We start from the raw sequence: 21012 nt of genomic DNA on the forward strand, positions 1-21012 counted from the left end.
TTTGTAAATCTCCACTTTTAAAATGGACATCCTTAATCTCCACGAGGAGAATTTTAAAAAACAAAAAGAAAGCAAACACTCATTTCCACTGCCTGTAGGTTTGTGTTTTATACTGTACATGTGTGTAATTTGGGTCAGGGCATCACCGACAGGAAGCCTGCCCGTGTTGATTTAGCTGCTGCCATTGGTTGATAACGGTTCCTATGGCAACCGTGTGTTTCACTCAGGGAAAAATCCATGTGTGTAAGGCAACACTTATTGTGGTAGTGAGGGGAAATTTAAAAAAAAAAAGGGGAGTGTGTTCCCCAATTTACAATTTTGAAAATAAGTCTCCAAAAGAAGAGATGAAGAAAGAAGAGCAATAAACATGTAATATCTCATTCCCTTTGTGATAATAGATAGATAATATATCCCGGGCTGAGATGACTGGAGCTGCCACGTGGAAATGACCTACCTGCCTTTTTTTTAAAAGGTAAACGTGTATCAAGATAAAAATCTAATCTCTTATATGGATGGTAGGAAAATTGTGGCAATGAGATCTGATGTTACTAAGCAATAAAGCAGATCTGGCATGAATTGGATGCCAGTGTGGAACAGACATTACATGGTGAACTGGCTTTTGGTCCAGATGGAAATACGCCATTGATATAAAGCATATTTAGATTTAGGAGGGACTTTTTCAATGGGGGGAGTGAATAAAAATACTTTTCGTCTAAAACATAGGTTGGAAATTCGTTTGGCAATTGACAACAATATTGATAACATGCAGTAACTGTCTTCTTTTCATAGATAATATAAATTAATTCATGCAGATACAGTAAGAATAAAAAACAGCTTACTTTCTCTCAGAATTACATGTTCTTGTACTGTCTGTCATTCAGTTCTACTAAATTAAATATTTGTGTTCACTGCGATTAGGTAGATCTGGTTATCCTGACGTCACGAGCTCTAATAATAACATAAATACATGTTTTGTGTGTTCACAAAAACAAAACAAAAAGACATTACAAAACGGATTCACCCTCTGTGTCGGACAAACGAGCCCTCACAGCTCCTCTTGACATTTAAACCGCTCGGACCCGACACACAAAGCTCACTTCATTCAAGTATATCGCGGATGTGACGTCAGAGGCGTGCTACGTGTACGCTCGTGTGTATCCGCCCCCGAGGAGCAGCGACTCGCGTGACAATTGAGAAGTTCGGCTCATATCTTTGATTCGTACCCGTATGTGCGCCAAACGTTCATGGATTATATTTATTTGCGTTACACAAACGTCACACCGCACAAGGTAACTGCGTTCAACGGTTAAGCTCCGCCGACGGTGCACGCGGTCGCGTCGAACGAGCGCTCCTCGTGAGTCATTCGACTACCGGCATGCATCAGGAGAACTTTTTTTCTCTCTCTTCTGGTGGGTGGGATTTTTTGAGAGGCGTTGCCCGACACTGACAACGTAAGGCTACTACTTCAGGATATATATCTGCCGCTCCTCACACATTTTCATACATTGCGCATTTATTTCGGCGTACCAACCTTCGGAGTTTAAAGCAACGGGAAGAAAGTTTAGCTATGGCCAACTACATCCACGTACCCGACGAGGCTCCCGCTGTGCCCAAAATAGACGTGACAGTTGACGAAAGCGACTACAGATCCGGCGCACTGAAGCTGATCAAGGAGCTGAGACCGAACTGGAAGCCATCTGAGGTCAAACTGAAGGTGCAATTATTTTAATTATCATCATAATAATGTGACGTCGCTCCACCTAGCTTGTATATTGCTAGCGTTTGAAGCTAATGTTTAAAAAAATGTTAGCTAGCAACGAGTTAGCTAACGTGAATTTTTTTTTTTTTTTTTTTTTGACGCCACACGAAACTGAAGAGCTGAAAATGCCGAGATAAAATAGCCGTTGACATCCACGGACAGATGGTGGCTATTTCCCCTCGTTATGTTTGCAGCTAACGTTACTAAGATACGATTATATAATGTTTTTTTTTTTTTTTTGCCTCAGCAAATAGCATCTGCGTCACTTCAGGTTACCATCAAACTGTGGGAGTTTCTCGTTTCGCCCTCCGCTCGCTTTTTTTTTCTTTTTCTTTTTGGCGCAGTGAGGAAAGCCATGCTTTTTTTCTCATCATGTGTTAAAGTTGCATATGTTTAACTGTTAAGTTGCACATTTTCTGTTCTTGTAAAACTTCTGGAAGAAGCACAGATAGACAATAGAGTCTGGCTGCAGAGACTAGTTCTGTTGACTTAGTGTAATCCTATAAGAGGTGTCTCTAAGTCAAACAAACACAAGTAAAGCAGCAAACACATATGGGAACATTCTGTCCTAACAATACGTTGTATTGCATGGAAAGACACACGCTCAATCTTACACCCAGTGTCATATATATACACCCAGAAGTTGTGTTTTTTTTTTCCTTTCCAGTCACATACTAGGGGTGTGGCTCCACTTGGTAAACACAGCGAGGATGGGAGCTGGTCACATGCCTCACCATGCTTTCCTCTGGTCATCAATGAGGGCAAAGTGGGAACTCAGCAAAATGCCTGTCATTGCTTCCTCATCCTAGATAAAAAAAAATTCCTGACCGACCTGTTATTCTCAGACAATCCCTTATAGAGTGAGCAATTAGGGTTGGTATGTTGACCCCCCCATTCCCCCCCAGTCTCATTTCAGAGACAGTTCAGCTTAAATCAGCCCAGACAAGCCCTAATTTTCCATGCCACATTCATTCCTCCTCCTCTCTTTTGTGCAGCTTGCCAGATTCCTACTCCTCTCAGATCTTATGTAATACTCAATAACAATGTAGGTTTTCACAGTATTTATATGGTGTAACATGGAGGACGGTCCCACTGTCATCCCACCATAGGCATCAAAATAGATTATTGAATCACAGGACTAATTCCCCCTGATTCACCTGTTCTCCACTCTTTTCTTCTGTTCGTCTCTGCAGTTCTTCACAGATGGGATCACCAATAAGCTGCTGGGCTGCTACGTGGGCGCAGTCATGCAAGACGTGGTTCTGGTCCGTATTTACGGCAACAAAACGGAACTGTTGGTCGACCGGGAAAACGAAGTGAAAAGTTTCCGAGTGCTACACGCCAACCGCTGTGCCCCACACTTGTACTGCACCTTCAACAATGGCCTTTGTTATGAGTTTCTGCAGGGGACTGCGCTGGAGCCTGAACACATTCGAAGCCAACCTGTATTCAGGTAAAACGTTGACTCTTTGTCATGCAACAAAAAAGCCTTGAGGGGATTTTTTGTTTACAAAGTCATCTTGCTTAAGAATTTGCTTAAGGGTTTGTCACCTACCACCCCAAGGTTGCGCAGGCCTGCCTCAGACACAACCCGCATGCACGCAAACCTTCACAAAATATACACAGTTGCACAGCTGTCGGGTCCAGACTCAACGTTCAGATACAGAGTATGAAACTAATCTCTCTGTGGAGGTGCTGTAGCAACTGGCAGAATTAAAAAAAAGAAATCCACAGAAATCAGCCACACCCATTGCTTTAAGTATTCTCCTAAAATGAACCCATTTGGAAAAGTCTTCTGATTTCATTCAAAAGTGTAAAACTAAATAGTAAAATGTCTCCCTTTACAGTTTCACAGACATTTACCTGCTCAAGCAACTTGTCTGAACACAAGATATGCTTGAACATTCCGTTCAAGACTGAACCGTCGTAAATAATCCTGTTACTTTTTTGTGAATGCTCATTAGGTCTAAGGGTGTACCAACACTATTTTCTTAATAGATTTGTCTCCGTTACCTGAATCCTTTTCATTTTTTTGTTTGTTTGCCTTTTGCCAACTATGTATGCCCTTTTTCAACAATAATGAAACCATTTCAAGCATTTTCTTTCACCATCTTAATGAAATTGCCTCTATCTAAATCTAAACCCTCCCTTTTTCTCTCTTTTCTGCAGTCTCATTGCCAGGCAGCTGGCCAAATACCATGCCATCCATGCCCACAATGGCTGGGTGCCCCAGTCTGACTTGTGGCTGAAGATGGGCAAGTACTTTTCGCTCATCCCCAAGTACTTCAAGGACCCTGAGCGGAACGCCAGGTAAGGCCACGTATAAGATTATCATCACTGAAATCTGCAAGAACCGTAGTTGTGACTGATAGACTGTCAGACTTTTCCCTGTAGCCGTTTAAATAGAAATAATTGGTTGAGAGGCAAAATTCGTTAATGCACAGACTGGCAATACATCATCCAGAGTCTCATCCCCCAAAATAAGAATGTCTCAAAACATCTACTTTTATATCAACAATGCTGTGTAGTTGGTTGCACCAACAGTAACCTAAAATCTGTTCCCCCGAGTTGTTCCCCTGCCATGTCCTTAAAAAGATCCCGATACAATGGCTGTGGCTGCGGGCCAGAACAGCATTGTGTCGTTGCCAAGGCCACGCTGCCTCGTGGGGAGAACGAAACACGTAGTCACATATGGAGAGAAACGGGAGAAGAAATGCAGAAAGGATGCCGTGCAGCTGAGATGTGAGGCTCATATGATCCGTAAATAATCACCGTCATGTGGAAAATGGCTAAATGGTGCTGGTGATGGATGGCTAGCTCGGGTGGGAGGCTGCTGCAGTCGCCCGACAGTACAGCAGCGTCAGACTGTTGTCTCCGACCCAACCTCAGCCTTTAGATCAGATATGATCAAATATGTATATATGTCCAGATAAGCATAATCTCAGCGGATGACTGAAGGGACGTCAACCTTAATTTATGAGTTAATTGTAGCCCTTTAGATTCAGGCAAGGTCGCAAAATAATTATGAAATCAATCGTTAAAGAAACGTTTGTTTAGAATATAAACACATCAAATTGCGTTGACGTCTACAGGATCTTTGGTTTTGTAATCTCCGATAAAGTGCACAGCTTTGACCTTTCGCTAACGACCTGTATGTGCTGGAACAGTTCATGACTCATCAGACAGGTTACTGCAGGTTTTAATTGGGCTCCAAATAACCCTATACAGATTGCATTATAGCACTTAGACTTGCATGTACCACTAATTTAAAACACCTAAGAACAGAGAGAAAACAAATAAAGAACAAACCTTTGAAATATGAATTAGGAGTATAAAGTAAGTTGAAGTACGATTAATATGTCCTGCATTTAAATGGTCATGAAGTACAAAGAAAACATAAGCCCCTTAATAAATAGATCTGAGCAGTTTGTAGCATAAATATATCTTCTTCTTTTTTTAAGATCCTGTAAGACTTTTTTTTTTTTCAATGAAGGATGAAACAGGTCTTTCCCTCTTGTAAATATCTGTCCTCGTGGAAGTATGACTAAATCTCTTATCAGTGAGTCATAAATGATCCAAACAACCTCGTGTGCTTTGACACATTTAACAGTATTTTTCCATATCAGTTGTGGAATACAGGGTTTTCTCGTCGGGCATCTCTTTCATTCCAACGCCCAACCCTTGTGTTGTAGAATGAGACTAAATGTCATCTTTATCTGTCCCCGCCAGCATTACACAGCACAGGTGAACCACATCACGGGCATTTTGAGTTATGACAATCTAACATACTTTGGGTATCGGAGAATCTTGATTGCTATGGTGGCACGCAAAATCAATCTCCAGCTAAATACTTTTACGGCCACAGCGAGGCGACTTGCTTATTTGCGTAAAGTGAAGATTCTCTAGAAAATGGAAATGTGCTGGAGTGTATGAAAGGAGCGCCGTGTGTGTGTGCCATTAATGTTTAACTGTCAGGAATTGTGCTTCTAAACAAGCTGACGCGAGGTCACAACATCTGACATCGTGCTAGTGGAGGAGGGAGGATTTTAGTTGAGTTAAGTTTCTTATTCTTTCATCGAAACACAAATGTTCCCATTCTGAAATAGATTTAATATTACATAAGCGCCTCTGTACCCAGATAATGTCATTTCTGTGTGGATTAAATTACATTTTTCTCCAATTCTGCCCCATAAATTGTATTGCCTGTCGGTGAAATTCAAGTTCCCTGTGCTGACTCTACCTCCTACCTCCTTCTGAATAATGCTCCTACCTCCTTTGGGTATATGATATTCACCCGTTGCCTCTGCCCCCCCTCCAGGTTGAGTATGGAGGTGCCCAACCCACGGTGCCTCAGAGAAGAGCTGTTGTGGCTCCAGCAGAGCTTGTCTGTGCTGGGCTCCCCTGTTGTTCTCTGCCACAACGACCTTCTCTGCAAAAACATAATCTATAATAAGGAAGCACGTGAGTATTAACTGCACAAGTGTAGTCATAGACATTACTGTGTGACTGAATGTGTTGTTGTAGTGTGAACTGCATTGGTCTCTGCACTCAGGTAGGACTGCATTAACTGCAACTTTCCTGCAACGCTAGTCACGTACTTCATTGTCAGTGTTGGTCGGCAGGCGTAGAATTAGAACTGTCAGAGAAGACGAGCCTGTTTACTTGGATGCTCTTGTTTTGCTGTAGATGGAATCCTCATTTGAGCTGATAGGCAGAGGAGGGCGGGGCAGAGTTATGTACATCTGCCTCCAATTTATTTAGCAAATGTGTTTTTAAGCAAGTCTTCCAGATTTACATTTTTTTTTTTAATTCTGGGAAACCCCTTTTAGTAATGCCTTGTTCTAAAGATTACCGAGATTAATAGACCGTAGGAGTTTTTTAATATGGATTTCATTCTACATCCTAAATTTAGTCTGATCTGTCGTTCTAATTCTGTGCTGAACACTTTGAACGTAAACCACTGTTCAGCCTAAGCAAACAATGTCATTGCATCATACCACATACCAAGTCTTAGTCTTATTGAATGCACCTTTTTTTCTTTTTCTTTTTTTGGGTGCTTTAGCAATGTTATTTTTTTATTCTCAAACAACCTGTCCTCAGGCAAACTTACTAGCCTTGCATCTGCACTGAGCAACGTTTAATTATACTGGTCAATGAGTGTGACAGTCAGTGAAACTGTTCTAATCGTTGTCTTTGTAGACAGAGGAATTTTGGGTTTAAACGGGGTGAGAACACATTAGGAAGGGAGTGAAGAAGAGAGTACGGGGGGTTTTTTTTCTTCTTTTGGTATGCATGTGGGAGGTGGGGTGGGGTGGGGGGTGTTTTCAGAGCTGTCAGCCCCCTCGTTGGTTCCCGGCGAGGGGCGGGGCCCTTCTCACAGCTCCTTGTGTCTAGCCTTTCTCCCCTAGGAATGACAGCCGAGGCTGTGGCTGCCCTGCGCCGCCCTGCCCTGGGGAGGCAATGGAGAGAGACAAACCTCACGCACAGTCGGCTTTGAGGGCCCCTCACGTAGTCTGCCCACTGCTCGGGTTAAGCGGGATGAGTTCATGGCAGCAGTAGGAGCCACGTACCTATTACCTCCAGTGCCCGCCAGTTGTCCCTCTGATGCTGGTTATTACACAAATGTTTTTTTTTTTTTTTTAATGGTTTGCACTTGCTTTAAGTCTCTCTTGAGTACCAGCCAAATGCCTAAAGTGTAAAAGACCGTCACTGCTCCCTACTGCACAATTTCCCCATTTCATGGCACCAATTTTGATCACTGGGCAGACCCTGTAGGTGGACGGATATGTCTGAGGGTGTTCTGTATTTTATTAATGTCAGCAAATCCCCCAAAAAATCCAAACCAACGCCGCGTTGACCGGACTAACAAGTTTCGCATGTAGACCAGAAGCATTCCTCTGTGTCCTCGTGCTCCATTGTTGTCCAACAACTATTTAAAACACAGTGAGCCGCACCGCTTCACTGGTTGGCACGTTATCTTGTTTATCTTCAGTCAGCAGCACCTGTTGCTATAAATCCTCAGTAGCGCAACCAATTGTTTATTCATCTCCAGCGGAAATATGCAATATATTCATTGTTTACTGGCGTTCGAGTAAGCCTGCTAAACATGACAGTGCCAGATGTTGTAGGTCATGACTAAGCCTTTTTTATATATTAAAAAAAAAAAAAAAATTAACCCATTTTTAGAGATATGTCGACAAGATATTTATTTTGGCTGGAGAAACGAGAAACTAACGAGAGACAGATGCGTTGGTTTTGGTCTTTTTCCTGGAATTTGGTTCACATTAACGATAATACAGAATATCATCAGCTTTGAAGCCTAAACATGCTTCTGCAACAAACGAACAAAGACGCGGGGAAATGCCTTTTGCCTGGGAATTTCTCCGGTAGGCGTAGCTTTGCACACCTGCAGAATCTCATTTGAATCTGTGGTTCTGCAGATCAAACACACAGCAGGTAAAGATACTAACAGGGGAACTCCCCTTTAGTGTGGATGTCCGATCTGTTTGATAGTAAATACAGGCGATGGAAGCAATCGATTATTTATTTTTTTTGCAGCTGCAAAATCCGTCGTTCCTCCCTGCAGCCGGTTTCCATCATTGGATGCGTCGGTGTTTTTTTTTTTAATACAAAGAGGAACTTCGGGCTGTGTCGGTTTTGATTTCTAGTCTCCACATCTGGATAGGTAGGGAACGCACGTGCTCTCTCCGAAACAGGAAGTCCTCAACCTGTTGTACGTTCCAGTCAGTAAATAAAGTTTAACAAAAAAACAACCTTTTGCTTTGCTTCGTCATTTTCGCCTGCATTGAGAACTGCGAAAATGGCTTTTTCCCAAATTTTTGAGTGCAGAGGATGTTTCGGATGAGGATGCAATTTCACGGCGTTTTCGCTGACTGATATTCGATGACTCGGCAAACACAGCGAGCGCTGAGGATTTACCATCGACTCTGATTGGACATCCGCGTAAAATCTGGCAAATGTTCCCCTTTTTTCTATTCTTGTACAATCAGTTGTGACAAATGCAACATGAAAACATTCAGTTAATGAGTCGTGTAGATCTATTTAAAAGGCGTTGCCTGAAGACTTGCAGAAACATGTTTCAGGCTTCAGTAAGAACGTTTATCTTCTCTTTGGAAGACTTATTGATTTATAAACCACAATAGAGAGTTTTTTTTCTCCCCCAGTCCCTCCTAATTTAATCACCTCTGAAGATTGCAACACAACTAAACGCCTACGGGCGACAACCACAATGGAAAGCAGCACAATATATTCCAATATACCAAGCAGTAATTCTACTTTTCTCTTCCAAAAGCGCGATAGCAGAGACGCCACCACTTCCTGTATTTAAATAAGATAAAACCATAAAGCGAAGGAAGCTGCAAGTTTCAAATCTAAGCTCAACAAGTGCTGCATCACTTTTTCTTCTCCTTTTTGTCTCTCTTTACTGTGTCTCTCAGTCTCCCGACGCAGGCTGCTTTAGTTCACCTGCCCCCTCTCACTTTTTACTCAGCTGCTTGCAAAAGAAAAAAAAACACCTAACTGCCCCCAAGGGGTAACGAAAAACATGCAACTCAGCAGCAAACAGGAGGCATCTCGAAGGTTATGTCATAAGACGCTGCAGAGTTGTCCCACTATTGGGTTTGCAGCGGGCCAATAGGAAGGGAGCATTTGAGGGGAGTGTTGTGAGAAGGGGGAAGTGAGGTTGCATGTGTGGAGGGGGGGAGGGAAAGGCGATAGCAGTTTGGCAGTAAGGCCTGATGCTTTTCGACACTGTGCGTGGGAGCAAATGTGGATAAAAGACAAAAAAATGTCAGCGTGAGAGTGAGCATGTGTGGAAGATGTGTTTGCCCCAACCTTTTCATCTGCTGCACAGGGGGGCTATAGCCACTGCCTGGAGGTGTTCAGTTGTGTCCCGCTAGGACCTACACGTCGGCTGGTAACCCACCTCAAAGTGTCTTTCTCTGTAGTCCAGCACCACCTCAAAAACCCAATGTTCCACATGTTAAGCCAAACAAATTAGCCAAACCAAAAACATTTTTTTAACAGTGGCCGCACGTATTCGTTAAAATAAAGTAAAATCACATTTAATTGTTGATGTATTTTTCCTGTAACAAACCGGGCTTGTAAAAAAAAAAAAAAAAAAAAAAAAAAGTAAGGGTTTGTATTTTGAGATCAACCAACCACCATTTTCGAGGTCAATGCTTTCCCTCTTTGTTCTCTGTTTATGCCACCTCCATACTCTTCACCGGCCTACGAATGCCATCAACAACACAGTCTTTGACCCTCTTCCTCTTCCATGCACGATCATCAGTTTAAAAAAAAGTTTAAAGAGACACTTTATTTCCCAGCCGAGAATGTCTTTTAAGCATTCGAGCGGTTAATCCAGGACAGATTATGGGTGGGGACCCTAATAGACATCACAAGACTCTTAAAAAATAAAAATTTTAAATGGGTCTAGAAGGTTAAGAGTGCATGAGCTATCAGTTCTAGTCAACATGGTTCTGAGAGAGCGCGTATCAAACAGTGTGTTGCTGTACATTTGCTTTGGCAGCTCACTGTACTTTTCTACAGACCACTTTAGTGTCTCTTTGTATTTTACTATCTTCCTCCCTTTGTCCTTCTGCTTTCTTTGCCCCCCCTCCCCTCCCCACACACACATCTCTTCAAAACATAACTTTGACTTGGCCATTTTCCCGTTATCTGTGCATGTATCCAAAACAAATATTCTCTGAAACGCCAGATGTGCCCATTCTTTTTTTTCCTACTAGATTTTTTTTGTAGTCGTTCCATGTGTCGCGTAACGCATTCTTTCATTTCTGCTAATTTAACCCGGCTGTGTATTTTTGTCATCTTATAAAAAAAAAAAAAAGAAGGAAAAAAAAAACATATCTAATCTGTTTACTAAGATTTTGTAGAATGATTGCTCAACGTGATAGCTGCTTGTTTGTTATGCTTCCTTTTTTAGTCCTAAAATGTCCTTTTAATCATCTGAATATATATGTTCACTTGCCTAAATCTTATTAGCATGATCCCTTTTGTCCTAAACAGCATTATAGTGCATGCGTAGAAGCGTTTATTTTCAGAACAAATCCCCCTTTGATTTTTATGTGTCTTTCTTAATTCCCCTTTATTCCATCTTCTGTGCCGAAGTTTCCCCTGAGTCTACCTTTTCCCTCAAAATGCAAGCTCTTACTCCTCGCCCCAACAATCGGCTAACTAGCCAGCCACTCCAGTCAGACAGGAAGAAAAGTTACAGTTATGAAAATGCAAAAAAAAAAAAGCCTTGACATTCTGAGTTATCAAAGGGAAAACACATCATAATCATTTTATGTCTGCTATCCTGTGTCTCCTGTCTAAACAACGCTGCTTCTCTCTCCAGGCAACGTAAAGTTCATTGACTACGAGTATGCTGGGTACAATTACCAAGCCTATGACATTGGGAACCATTTCAATGAGTTTGCTGGTGAGTGTGACTTTTGCTGTGTGTACATAAAATAAGAAATTATGTGGGAAAAGGGTTTTTAACTGGCGTGTTTTATGTGTTTCAGGTCTGAATGAGGTGGATTATAGTCACTACCCTCAGCGGGCCTTTCAGCTGCAGTGGCTCCGCTCCTACCTGGAGGCCTATAAGGAGCACAAAGGTCAAGGCAGTGAAGTGGCGGACGGAGAGGTGGAGGTTCTTTACGTCCAAGTCAACCGATTCGCTCTAGTAAGCACGTCTATTTATGTAACCATGCTGATTAAACTAAGACCGTATCTGCCCCGGGCTAGTCTTGTTGTGAGTTTCAAAGACGGAGACGGTGACTGTTTCTGATTGGCAGATGGTTATTCTCTGACTAATTGTTGGTGAACATGTACCGTATGGTGGAGGAAATGGTGAAAGGGTGGAAATTGAACACCATTAGAGCACAGGAAGTGTCCTGAGGGCTCTGTGTGGATGTTCCAGGCCGGCTGCCAGGTGTTGGATCAGCAAACGTGAATGACAGAGTGATGCGGGTTCAACAAGAGTACAGAGCGATGCGGGTTCAAAGCCTGCTACCTGTTCTGAATATACGGGATGTTTTGTGATGCGGCTGGCGTGTGGGAGGAGCTCCCCATCACAGTTTATAGAGCCACGCTCCGCCTTGTTTACAGTGTGGAGGAAAAGAGGGCAGCGTGGAGGATGGGCAAGGGAGGGGTGCGATTGTGTTTCTGTGTCACGCTGTTTGTTGTTGTTGCCATAGGGTAATTAGTGTCCCGTGTTGGGTAATTACAAACGACATTTACTCTCTTTCGACGGGCGAGGAACGTGCTAATCCTTTGTGTCTCTGCGATGTTCTCTTTCTGTGCAGGCGTCTCATTTCTTCTGGGGTCTCTGGGCCCTGATCCAGGCCAAGGTCTCCACCATCGACTTTGACTTCTTGGGGTGAGAAGTAAACCGTCAAGCACACTTTATCAACCGATTTTTAGTTATTTAATCATATCTTCTTCTTTTTTTTACCAGAAGAGAAAATGTCACGGGTGTCATCTTTTTAATCTAATCACTGACGCTCCTCTCCTCCCTCTGTGTCTCAGATACGCAGTCCTGCGCTTCAACCAGTACTTCAAGATGAAACTGGAGGTGGCTGCACTGAGTCTACCCGAATAATCCCCCCGCCCCCTCCGACCCCCACCACCTCATCTTCTCTTCTTCCTGCTCTTCCTCCCTTCCAATGTTCTCTGAGCCTCACATGACGACCACGGAGTGGCCTGTAGGGGTCTATGTAGGGAAAGAGCCAGACCAAGAGCCTGTCCTGCTCAGTGCCTACAGGTCCCCTTCTATATGTCCTGATTTATAGATTAAGCGGACCACAAGCTTCCTCTGCTTTCACTCTTCTGATGAATCAGAAGCCCGGGTTATTTATAACGTTGGTATGTGTGAAGCAGAGACTTTAGGCCTGTTATAATGTGAAACCCTCATGGCTAAATGTGTTGTGGTCATCTCAACTATTCTAATATCAGATAAGAAGATATTTAACGTTTAAGCAGCTTTTCTCGTACCTCAAATCGCTTCCATCGAGACGGAGGTGGAATCCCAGCTTATTCACAACACATAGTAACCGACCTAAGTGACAGAGCGGCGGCCCAAACACTAATCTGACTGCCTGGAGACACCGTCCTCATATTTGCATTCATGGTGGAGGAAAAAAAAAACTTTTGAGGGCCGGACCCAGCTAACGACCAAATTTATAAAAGATATGAAAGCAATACAAAGCCTGCTTTGTGTTGCTGAAGATGAAAGAGAGGGACAAAGAAGAAAGAAATGCCATCATGCAAAGGCCAGTGCTATCCCTTAATCTCATGTGAGATGAGCCAAACCACTCCAAAACGAAAAAATACTTGTGGCCTGCCTTGTGACTCTTGTTTTCACCCTTATTTTCCCCTGTGCATGGGTGGTGCACCACAAAGGCCGTGGAGTAATTGTTGCTGTGTAGTTTCGGATGGGGGCTTGTGTGTTTTGACTTTCTGGACTGAAGGTAGAGGCATCGAGTCGGAGTAGAGCACCTTGTGTTTACATCCAGCCTCTCCCTTAAGGTAAATGGGTGTGCTGTTTATCAGTGGGCACTCGCTTGGGGGAGATTTTCACTGTAACGTACGTCTCATGTTTGTTGTTTTTGACTCTCGGCTTTTGTCTAAGTCTTAACGGGGGGGGGGGGGGACAAGCTCGCATCTCACTGTAATTTGAACATTCCACGTTCATAACGCCAGATAGGAGGTTTGGTTGTAAGTTCACACGGCAACGTCAGCAGCGTTTTGGGGACTGTATTCACTGTGACGCCGACTGAAAGACATACTGTTCAAAATGAGACCAAACCATGATATTGTCTGCTCCGTACCAGAGAGGATGTTTGGGAAATCATATAACAATAATATTAATAATATTATAATATCACTGTTCAGTCCCGATGAAGGAAGGACGTCTGCTTCGCTTGTAGACCCGTTCTCACTTATAAGTGTGATGCCGCCTTGCTGATCATCACTGTTGAAGATCTAGTGATTTTTTTTTTTTTTTTTTTGAAAGAAAAGAAAGTTGGTTGGTTGCACATCTGTGTTTCGTTAAAAGCAATGGAAGGAAAGTCAGCTGTGAGTGGGACCTGAGGAGCAAGAGCGCCATCTGTTGGAAGAAAAAAAGAAGGCTGCTGTCAGCCAGTCCTTCGTTGTCAATGTTTTTTTTTTTTTTTTAATGAGCTTTAGGTGGCCCTGTGGAAAAACTACAAACGAGTGAATCTCTTGAGAAGCCTACACCAAAGTGCTGACATCTGTTTTGCCCTTGTACATAACGCACACTGTATCGTTTTCCATGTAGCACAAAGAGTTAGAATGACAATTATATAGACTTTTTATACTTGTTGTTGGGGTCTTTGAGAGTGTGTGGATGTTTGCAGGTGCTGCAGTAGATGACTCCTGGTCAAATTAAGCATATTTAAAACGTTTCTTTTGTTAAAGTGCCAGAGAACCTGATTTTCAGCATCCTGAGCAATTTGAACACAAACACCTCATGTAAAGTGTGGTCAAACAAGTTCTTTTTGGTTTGCAAATCATGCAGGTTTGCCCAGGTGCTCTCTGCTGTAACAAGTTTGCAAAGCACCGTGACGAAACCAATACTGACCAGGCGGGATTGTCCACGTCTTAATTTCACACGAGTCTACCATGTGTGCCTGTGAAAAGCTCTTATTTTCTGCTCTCTTTTTTTTAGTTTTGGAGGTTAGGCCTATGACTTCACTCGTGTCTTTAATTTAGAGTTGTGTATCTTTTATCCTGGTGAATTAAGATGGAAGAATTAAGGAGTTGTTTGTGTAAGGCCTATTGTGGATTTAAATGTCTGTACATTTATTCAACATATGTGAAAATCTTCCATGATATTTGATGGTTTTGATAAGGCAGCAGGAGCTGGCGAGGGACATGTTAGGTCTGTGAAAGACTGTTTCCTGTAGGGGGTCTGTTTTTTTTTTTTCAGACCACACTTACACACAACACTCAGAAATCAATGCAGTTTGTCTAATTCGACTGCCACATAGTCGGAATGTGTGAAATTTAAGAAAAATGATACTGCTGAAATATTTTCGATATGCTTTATTTTCCCATCACTCCAAAACAAATGAAGGCATTTTCACTGTATATAATACACAGGTCATCTTCATACTGTTAGCGACCTACACTACTATTTAACATTGTACAAAAGTTTGTCTTTGAATTTCTCTTGCCACTTTAGCATATGTTTATATGTACAGTAAACACATGTTATACTATCTTGCTTGTTATCAAATGTGAATGAATGTACATAGGAGTTCTTTTATTATTATTTTTTTTTTTTCGTTTTCTAAACGTTGCATTAAAGTGAATAGTTGCCTGGGCTGAGAGGTGAAATAAAAAAAAATTAAATACTGTAAACATTCTTTGAAAAATAAAGTCTATTTACCCTTATCACAGATCTATTCATCTTTCATTTATCGATTCAAATAGATGACATTTTATTTTGGCTGAGGGGAAATTTTGCGACAACATATTAACAATAGGGCTGCATGGTGGTGTAGCACTGTCGCCTCACACGCGGAGGCCGGCTGCAGATTCCTTTAGGAGACTTTTTCTTGACCAGAGGCACTTACAAAATGACACAACTTCCCATATTTGGTTCAGTATGGTTTGTGACAGGATGTGTGCAGAATATACCAAATATATTGCTCAAGGTTTGACTTATATTAAGGTACAACCATATATGTTTATTTTAGAGATCTGTAAATGTACAGCTGAGCATAAAAACATAAATGTTAAGTCACAGTGATGCTTTAAAGATAATTTATTGAGAAAACACACAAAGTCCAAACTATTATGCTCCTATACATCATAAATAAAACAAATGAACAGTAAATTAAATACACAGTAAATATACAGTACATTGTGTAGTAATTTACTATTTATATATCATTATGTTAATATGCTTTTTTCATATTGAATGAAACCACTGTCACTTTAGTGCAATAACATTCATTCTAGTACAATAATTATATTTATTATAGTGCAAGTAATGCTATATTATTCTTTATTAACTAGATGAATAGTATATTTTTATTCTACTATAATAATAATAAAGATTCATATTAATCCCAATTCAATATTACCATTCATACTAGTGCAATATGTTGATCAGTGCTGTGTATAAGGTGTATTTGGGGTTGGTGGGTTAACAATAACCTTTTTTTTACCCCTTTTTTTGACCCCTGTTTTGATCTCAGTCAGCTCAGAATTAATGGATTCTTTTTTTGTTTTTTTATTTTAGATTAGTTTGTTACATTGCAGGGAGCTTGAGCTTGAAGGTGCAGATTTCATGGTGTCAGGGCACCCTCTGACCTGATGTGAGTACATAAAGAATAAGTTTAATGAAGTAACAAGAAGCGTTCAGTTGGTGAACTTTATGATTTTCTAACACTACGACAAACTTAGTCATTAATACATCCATTAATCCATAATAAGAAGATTAATCAGCCACTTCTGACAATCAGGAAATAATTAAGATGATTAATGTTTATTGATGGTATAGATCAGTAATCTGAATTATTGATCACCAACCACCTGCTGGGGCAGGGAGCCACGGCCAACGTCTACCGTGGCAGACACAAGGTAGGGACCCTCAGCTGGCGGCTCGCAGCCAATCACAGGGCAGGAACCCTCATCAATCATGTCGGCTCATTTTGCCGTGTCATCATTCTCATTTGTTTTGTTAGGAGCTAAAGTTTCATGTTAATAGATGAAAATTTCCCTGAATTAATTGCACATTTCTCCTTTTTCGTATCGTTTTGCCTTGTATTCGTGGTTTTTGTCGTTCATAAACATTCTTTTGATTCCAACAAAGAATCACTTAATAAGTACTGTGGTACTGTAAAATTAGTCAAAACAGGGCTGCCACGTGAAGGCTCAGTACCGCTAACCCCTTTCATTTGTGTGTGTGTGTGTGTGTGTAGAAGGCCCTGGACCAGGACAAGGACTCCCTCCAGAAGGAGGTGGCGTTGAAGAGTCGTAGTCCGACTGTGAAGAACCAGCAGAGACAGCAGCTGGAGGATCAACGAGTCCACCTGGAGAGGAGTCACAGCACCGCCGTCAGCGAGCTCCACAACAAGGTGCATGCAGTGGCATGAAGCGCTGTGTGTTAGAAACCCGGCCGTGTGTGAATGAGACGGAGATCTCCGTGTTTCTGTTGTGAAGAAGAGGGAACTTCCTGTTTGTCTCCAGGCGATGCGGCTGCATTCGGCCCTGGAGGAATCCCAGCTGAGGGAGAAGCAGCTGAAACAGAAGCTGGAGGTGCAGACGGAGACTCTCAATAACGAGATGGAGGAGCTGCGAGCGCTGAGCCAACGCACGCAGAGCTCCATGACATCGGAGATGATGGAGGTGCAGCTGAAGATCATGGAGCTGGTGAGAGAGGGAGCGTTGGTGTCCTCCTCCAGCAGCTGCATTCATCAGGGTTCGTTCGGGTGCTGGAAATCCTGGAAAAAGGGTTGGAGTTAGAATACAGTGCTTCAAAGTGCTTGAAATGTATGTTCTATGTGATGAATGAGTATTAATCAGGGCTCCTCCACCTTCTCCAAAGTCAAGTTCAAGCACTTTTCAAGCATATTTCCAGGTGCATGTCCATGCTTTTCCAGCACCTTCCAGCTGTGGTAAACTCCATATTTGTATCAATCCAATCCTCAGTATTCAGTCTACACATTATTGCACCTCCATCTTCCAGGTGGAGGTGTAGTAAGAGCAGCAGCTGACCAACAGCAGCCTGCAGCGCCACCTAGAGTGAATCACAGAGGAGAAGGAGGAGCGCCAGAAGGAGGCCGTTTCCTGGTTTAACTCGTTAGAGGTAATCAGTCTCCTCATGAATCTGCTTTTAGCCATCAGGTTTGATCCCCACAGGTGTTGAAGGCTGAGTCCACCATTGATCTGATAGCTCCCTCATCACCCCGTTCTGATTCATTGTGTGTTGTGTAGTCTGCGGGCGATGTTGACGTGCTGTCCTGGACTCGGTCTGGTCCCCCATGTGCAGGTGCAGGTCCACATACACGAGACTGGCACATAGTGGCCCCAGGGTTGCCAACTCTCACGCTCCTGGCGTGACACTCACGCTTTCACCATCAATCTCACGCTGTGAGCCTGAGAGTTGGCAACCCTGAGTGGCCCGTTACACTAGCTTAGCATTAGCTTGTGGTGGGCTGTAAACAGCGGTGAGAAACAACAGGAAACTCCCTCGGCAGATAGAAAGACCTGCATTTCAGCGTTGTGAACTCCAAGTCCGGGAACAAAACTGCTCAACAGTGTCAGTCAGGGATGGACTGGGACTAAAAAACGGCCCTGGACTTTGGCTAGGCCCGGCCCAAAGCAATCGGTATGCGGAAACTCAACAACAATAATGCCTGGCATGAGTGTCACAATACTTTCATTGTGGCTCATGACACTATGCCATCCAGGTGGCCCTATCTTGCTGAGGCTGAACTGTGCTGCTGCTGGCTGTGCTGCTGCTGGCTGTCCTGCTGAACATGTCAGTTAGTTTGCGACATTTAGCGGCTTCGCTATCTAAATGTTGCAATTTTCCCCCCCGCCTTCTCAGCCCCACCTTTTACTTTCTGTTGTTTACCGGTGTTATCCATTCTGTATTTTTCACTTTGAGGAAGAAAGGCGTGCAGTTGTATCACTGATCAGCCGATCACCGGCAATCAAAACCCATTCAGAGTGGTACGTCACCTCCGGGGTCTAGTAAATCCCTCTGGGGCTAATGGAAACACGGCGAGTGAACGGCCATTTGAGAGGGCGTGCCCTGAAACTTTCCGAGCGGCCACATTTTACCGAACGTCTTGATTCTTTGCTGCTGCTACTACTTCTTCTTCTTCGGGGCAGCTGGCATCCAACTTAAAGGTGCATTGCTGCCACCTACCGTCCTGGAGTGTGAAACAGTAGATTAGCAGGGGGATAAAAATAGGTAATGACCACCTCCTGGAGTGCAGGCCGTTCGTTTCATCTTCATGCTCTCACTGATGGAAGAAGGTTTTGGCTCAAAATCTCACGATACATGGCCCCATTCATTCTTTCCTTGACACGGATCAGTCATCCTGTCCTCTTTGCAGAAAAACAGCCCCAAAGCATGATGTTTCCACCCCCATGCTTCCCAGTAGGTATGGTTTCTTGGGATGCAACTCAGCATTCTTCTTCCTCCAAAAACGATGAGTTGAGTTTGTACCAAAAAGTTCTATTTTGGTTTCATCTGACCACATGACATTCTCCCAACTCTCTTCTGGATCATCCATATGCTCTCTGGCAAACTTCAGACGGGCCTGGACATGTACTGGCTTAAGCAGGGGGACACATCTGGCACTGCAGGATTTGATTCCCTGTCAGCAGAGTGTGTTACTGATGGTAACCTTTGTTACTTTTGTCCCAGCTCTCTGCAGGTCATTCACCAGGTCCCCCCGTGTAGTTCTGGGATTTTTGCTCACCGTTCTCATTATCATTTTGACCCCACGGGATGAGATCTTGCGTGGAGCCCCAGATCGAGGGAGATGATCAATGGTCTTGTATGTTTCTTTTATACAGATAACAAGTTCAAACAGGTGCCATTAATACAGGGGTCATTCCGTGTCATTTCATAAAATTTCGGAAAATCTTCCCACCTGACCATCTCAGAATGTCCTGAAAAAAAAAATTGAATGAAGGGTAGATGACAGAGGCCTGTAATTTTCATCACAGGTACACTTCAAATGTGAGAGACAGAATGTGGAAAAAAAATCCTGGAAATCACATTGTAGGATTTTTAAAGAATTTATTTGTAAATGATGGTGGAAAATAAGTATTTGGTCACCTACAAACAAGCAAGATCTCTGGCTCTCACAGACCTGTAACTTCTTCTTTAAGAAGCTCTTCTGTCCTCCACTCGTTACCTGTGGGTCATTCCGTGTCATTTCATCAAATGCCTCCCACCTGACCATCTCAGAATGTCCTGAAAAAAATTAAATACAAAGACACACTTGTTAATAGGACAAATCCAAAATATTAGGTCTCTACTGTCAACAGTTTTCTCATGAAACGTCATTGAATGAAGGGTAGTTTAGACGGTTTTTGGCATCATGCTCTGAAAAGCCATTTTTAAACGGCATTATCTGGAAAACTATCTCACCTGTGGCCTTCAAAATTTCTAGAGTGTACATCTGTTACTAATAGCCTCCAGACATGGAATATCAGGGGCGTAGCTCAATGATAACCTAGTATGGTAGGTACTTAAAATGAAGCTTGTTGAAATAAAGTAGTACATTTGAAGAGTGGCTGAGCTCCCATGTTTACAGATAAAAGACTTCTATCACTTCTGCCTCTATCTCTGGTGTTAGCTTAAACATTCTACAAAATATGGTCTTTCTTAGATTATTAGTTTCACAGATATTAAGGCTCAAAAATGGTTAGTTTTCCAGATATTGCTGTTTAAAAATGGCTTTTCAGAGCATGATGCCAAAAACCGTCTAAACTACCCTTCATTCAATGACGTTTCATGAGAAAACTGTTGACAGTAGAGACCTAATATTTTGGATTTGTCCTATTAACAAGTGTGTCTTTGTATTTAATTTTTTTCAGGACATTCTGAGATGGTCAGGTGGGAGGCATTTGATGAAATGACACGGAATGACCCACAGGTAACGAGTGGAGGACAGAAGAGCTTCTTAAAGAAGAAGTTACAGGTCTGTGAGAGCCAGAGATCTTGCTTGTTTGTAGGTGACCAAATACTTATTTTCCACCATCATTTACAAATAAATTCTTTAAAAATCCTACAATGTGATTTCCAGGATTTTTTTTCCACATTCTGTCTCTCACATTTGAAGTGTACCTGTGATGAAAATTACAGGCCTCTGTCATCATTTTAAGTGGGAGAACTTGCACAATCGGTGGCTGACCAAATACTAAACAGTGTATATAAATATTAAACAGCAAAGTATTTGCACCACTGTATATTATGGGTGAAACCTGCGTCCCAGGAGAAAACCCTTTTTTAAGTTGGAGGTTAGGAAGGACCGAGGGGAGGGAGATGGAGGCGAGGTAGATGGATGAAGGGTGTTTTTTTAAATATATGTACATATGAATATGTATATATTTTGGGTGAAACTCGGGAGGATGAGTGGAGAGGTGAAAGGGAGGCTACTGTTGTCCAACCTGAGCTGAAAAACCAGCAGCCTCCTCCTTGTCCAGCACAATTAACTCTTTCTCTTCAGCTT

At 42.5% G+C, this 21012-nt stretch overlaps 1 protein-coding gene across 1 annotated transcript; it reads left to right on the forward strand.

Annotated features, from left to right (window-relative positions):
* Positions 1-1454: 1454 nt before the first annotated feature.
* etnk1 (ethanolamine kinase 1) lies at positions 1455-15202 on the forward strand. Its single transcript, XM_084038653.1, has 8 exons — positions 1455-1714; positions 2953-3212; positions 3929-4069; positions 6078-6220; positions 11139-11222; positions 11308-11468; positions 12091-12164; positions 12314-15202. Exons 1-8 carry the CDS (start codon positions 1568-1570, stop codon positions 12384-12386), a joined length of 1083 nt encoding a protein of 360 aa, XP_083894779.1. The 5' UTR covers positions 1455-1567; the 3' UTR covers positions 12387-15202.
* Positions 15203-21012: the final 5810 nt, after the last annotated feature.

The sequence above is a fragment of the Eutrigla gurnardus genome, assembly GCF_963514095.1.
Source record: "Eutrigla gurnardus genome assembly, chromosome: 21".
Classification (NCBI taxonomy): Eukaryota; Metazoa; Chordata; class Actinopteri; order Perciformes; family Triglidae; genus Eutrigla; species Eutrigla gurnardus.

Excerpts from the sequence above, each read along its gene's own strand:
- etnk1 (XM_084038653.1), top strand. The coding sequence starts at position 1,568 with ATGGCCAACTACATCCACGTACCCGACGAGGCTCCCGCTGTGCCCAAA. Across the intron at positions 4,070-6,077 it reads GACCCTGAGCGGAACGCCAG|GTTGAGTATGGAGGTGCCCA; the intron begins GTAAGGCCACGT and ends CCCCCCCTCCAG. Across the intron at positions 12,165-12,313 it reads ATCGACTTTGACTTCTTGGG|ATACGCAGTCCTGCGCTTCA; the intron begins GTGAGAAGTAAA and ends TCTGTGTCTCAG.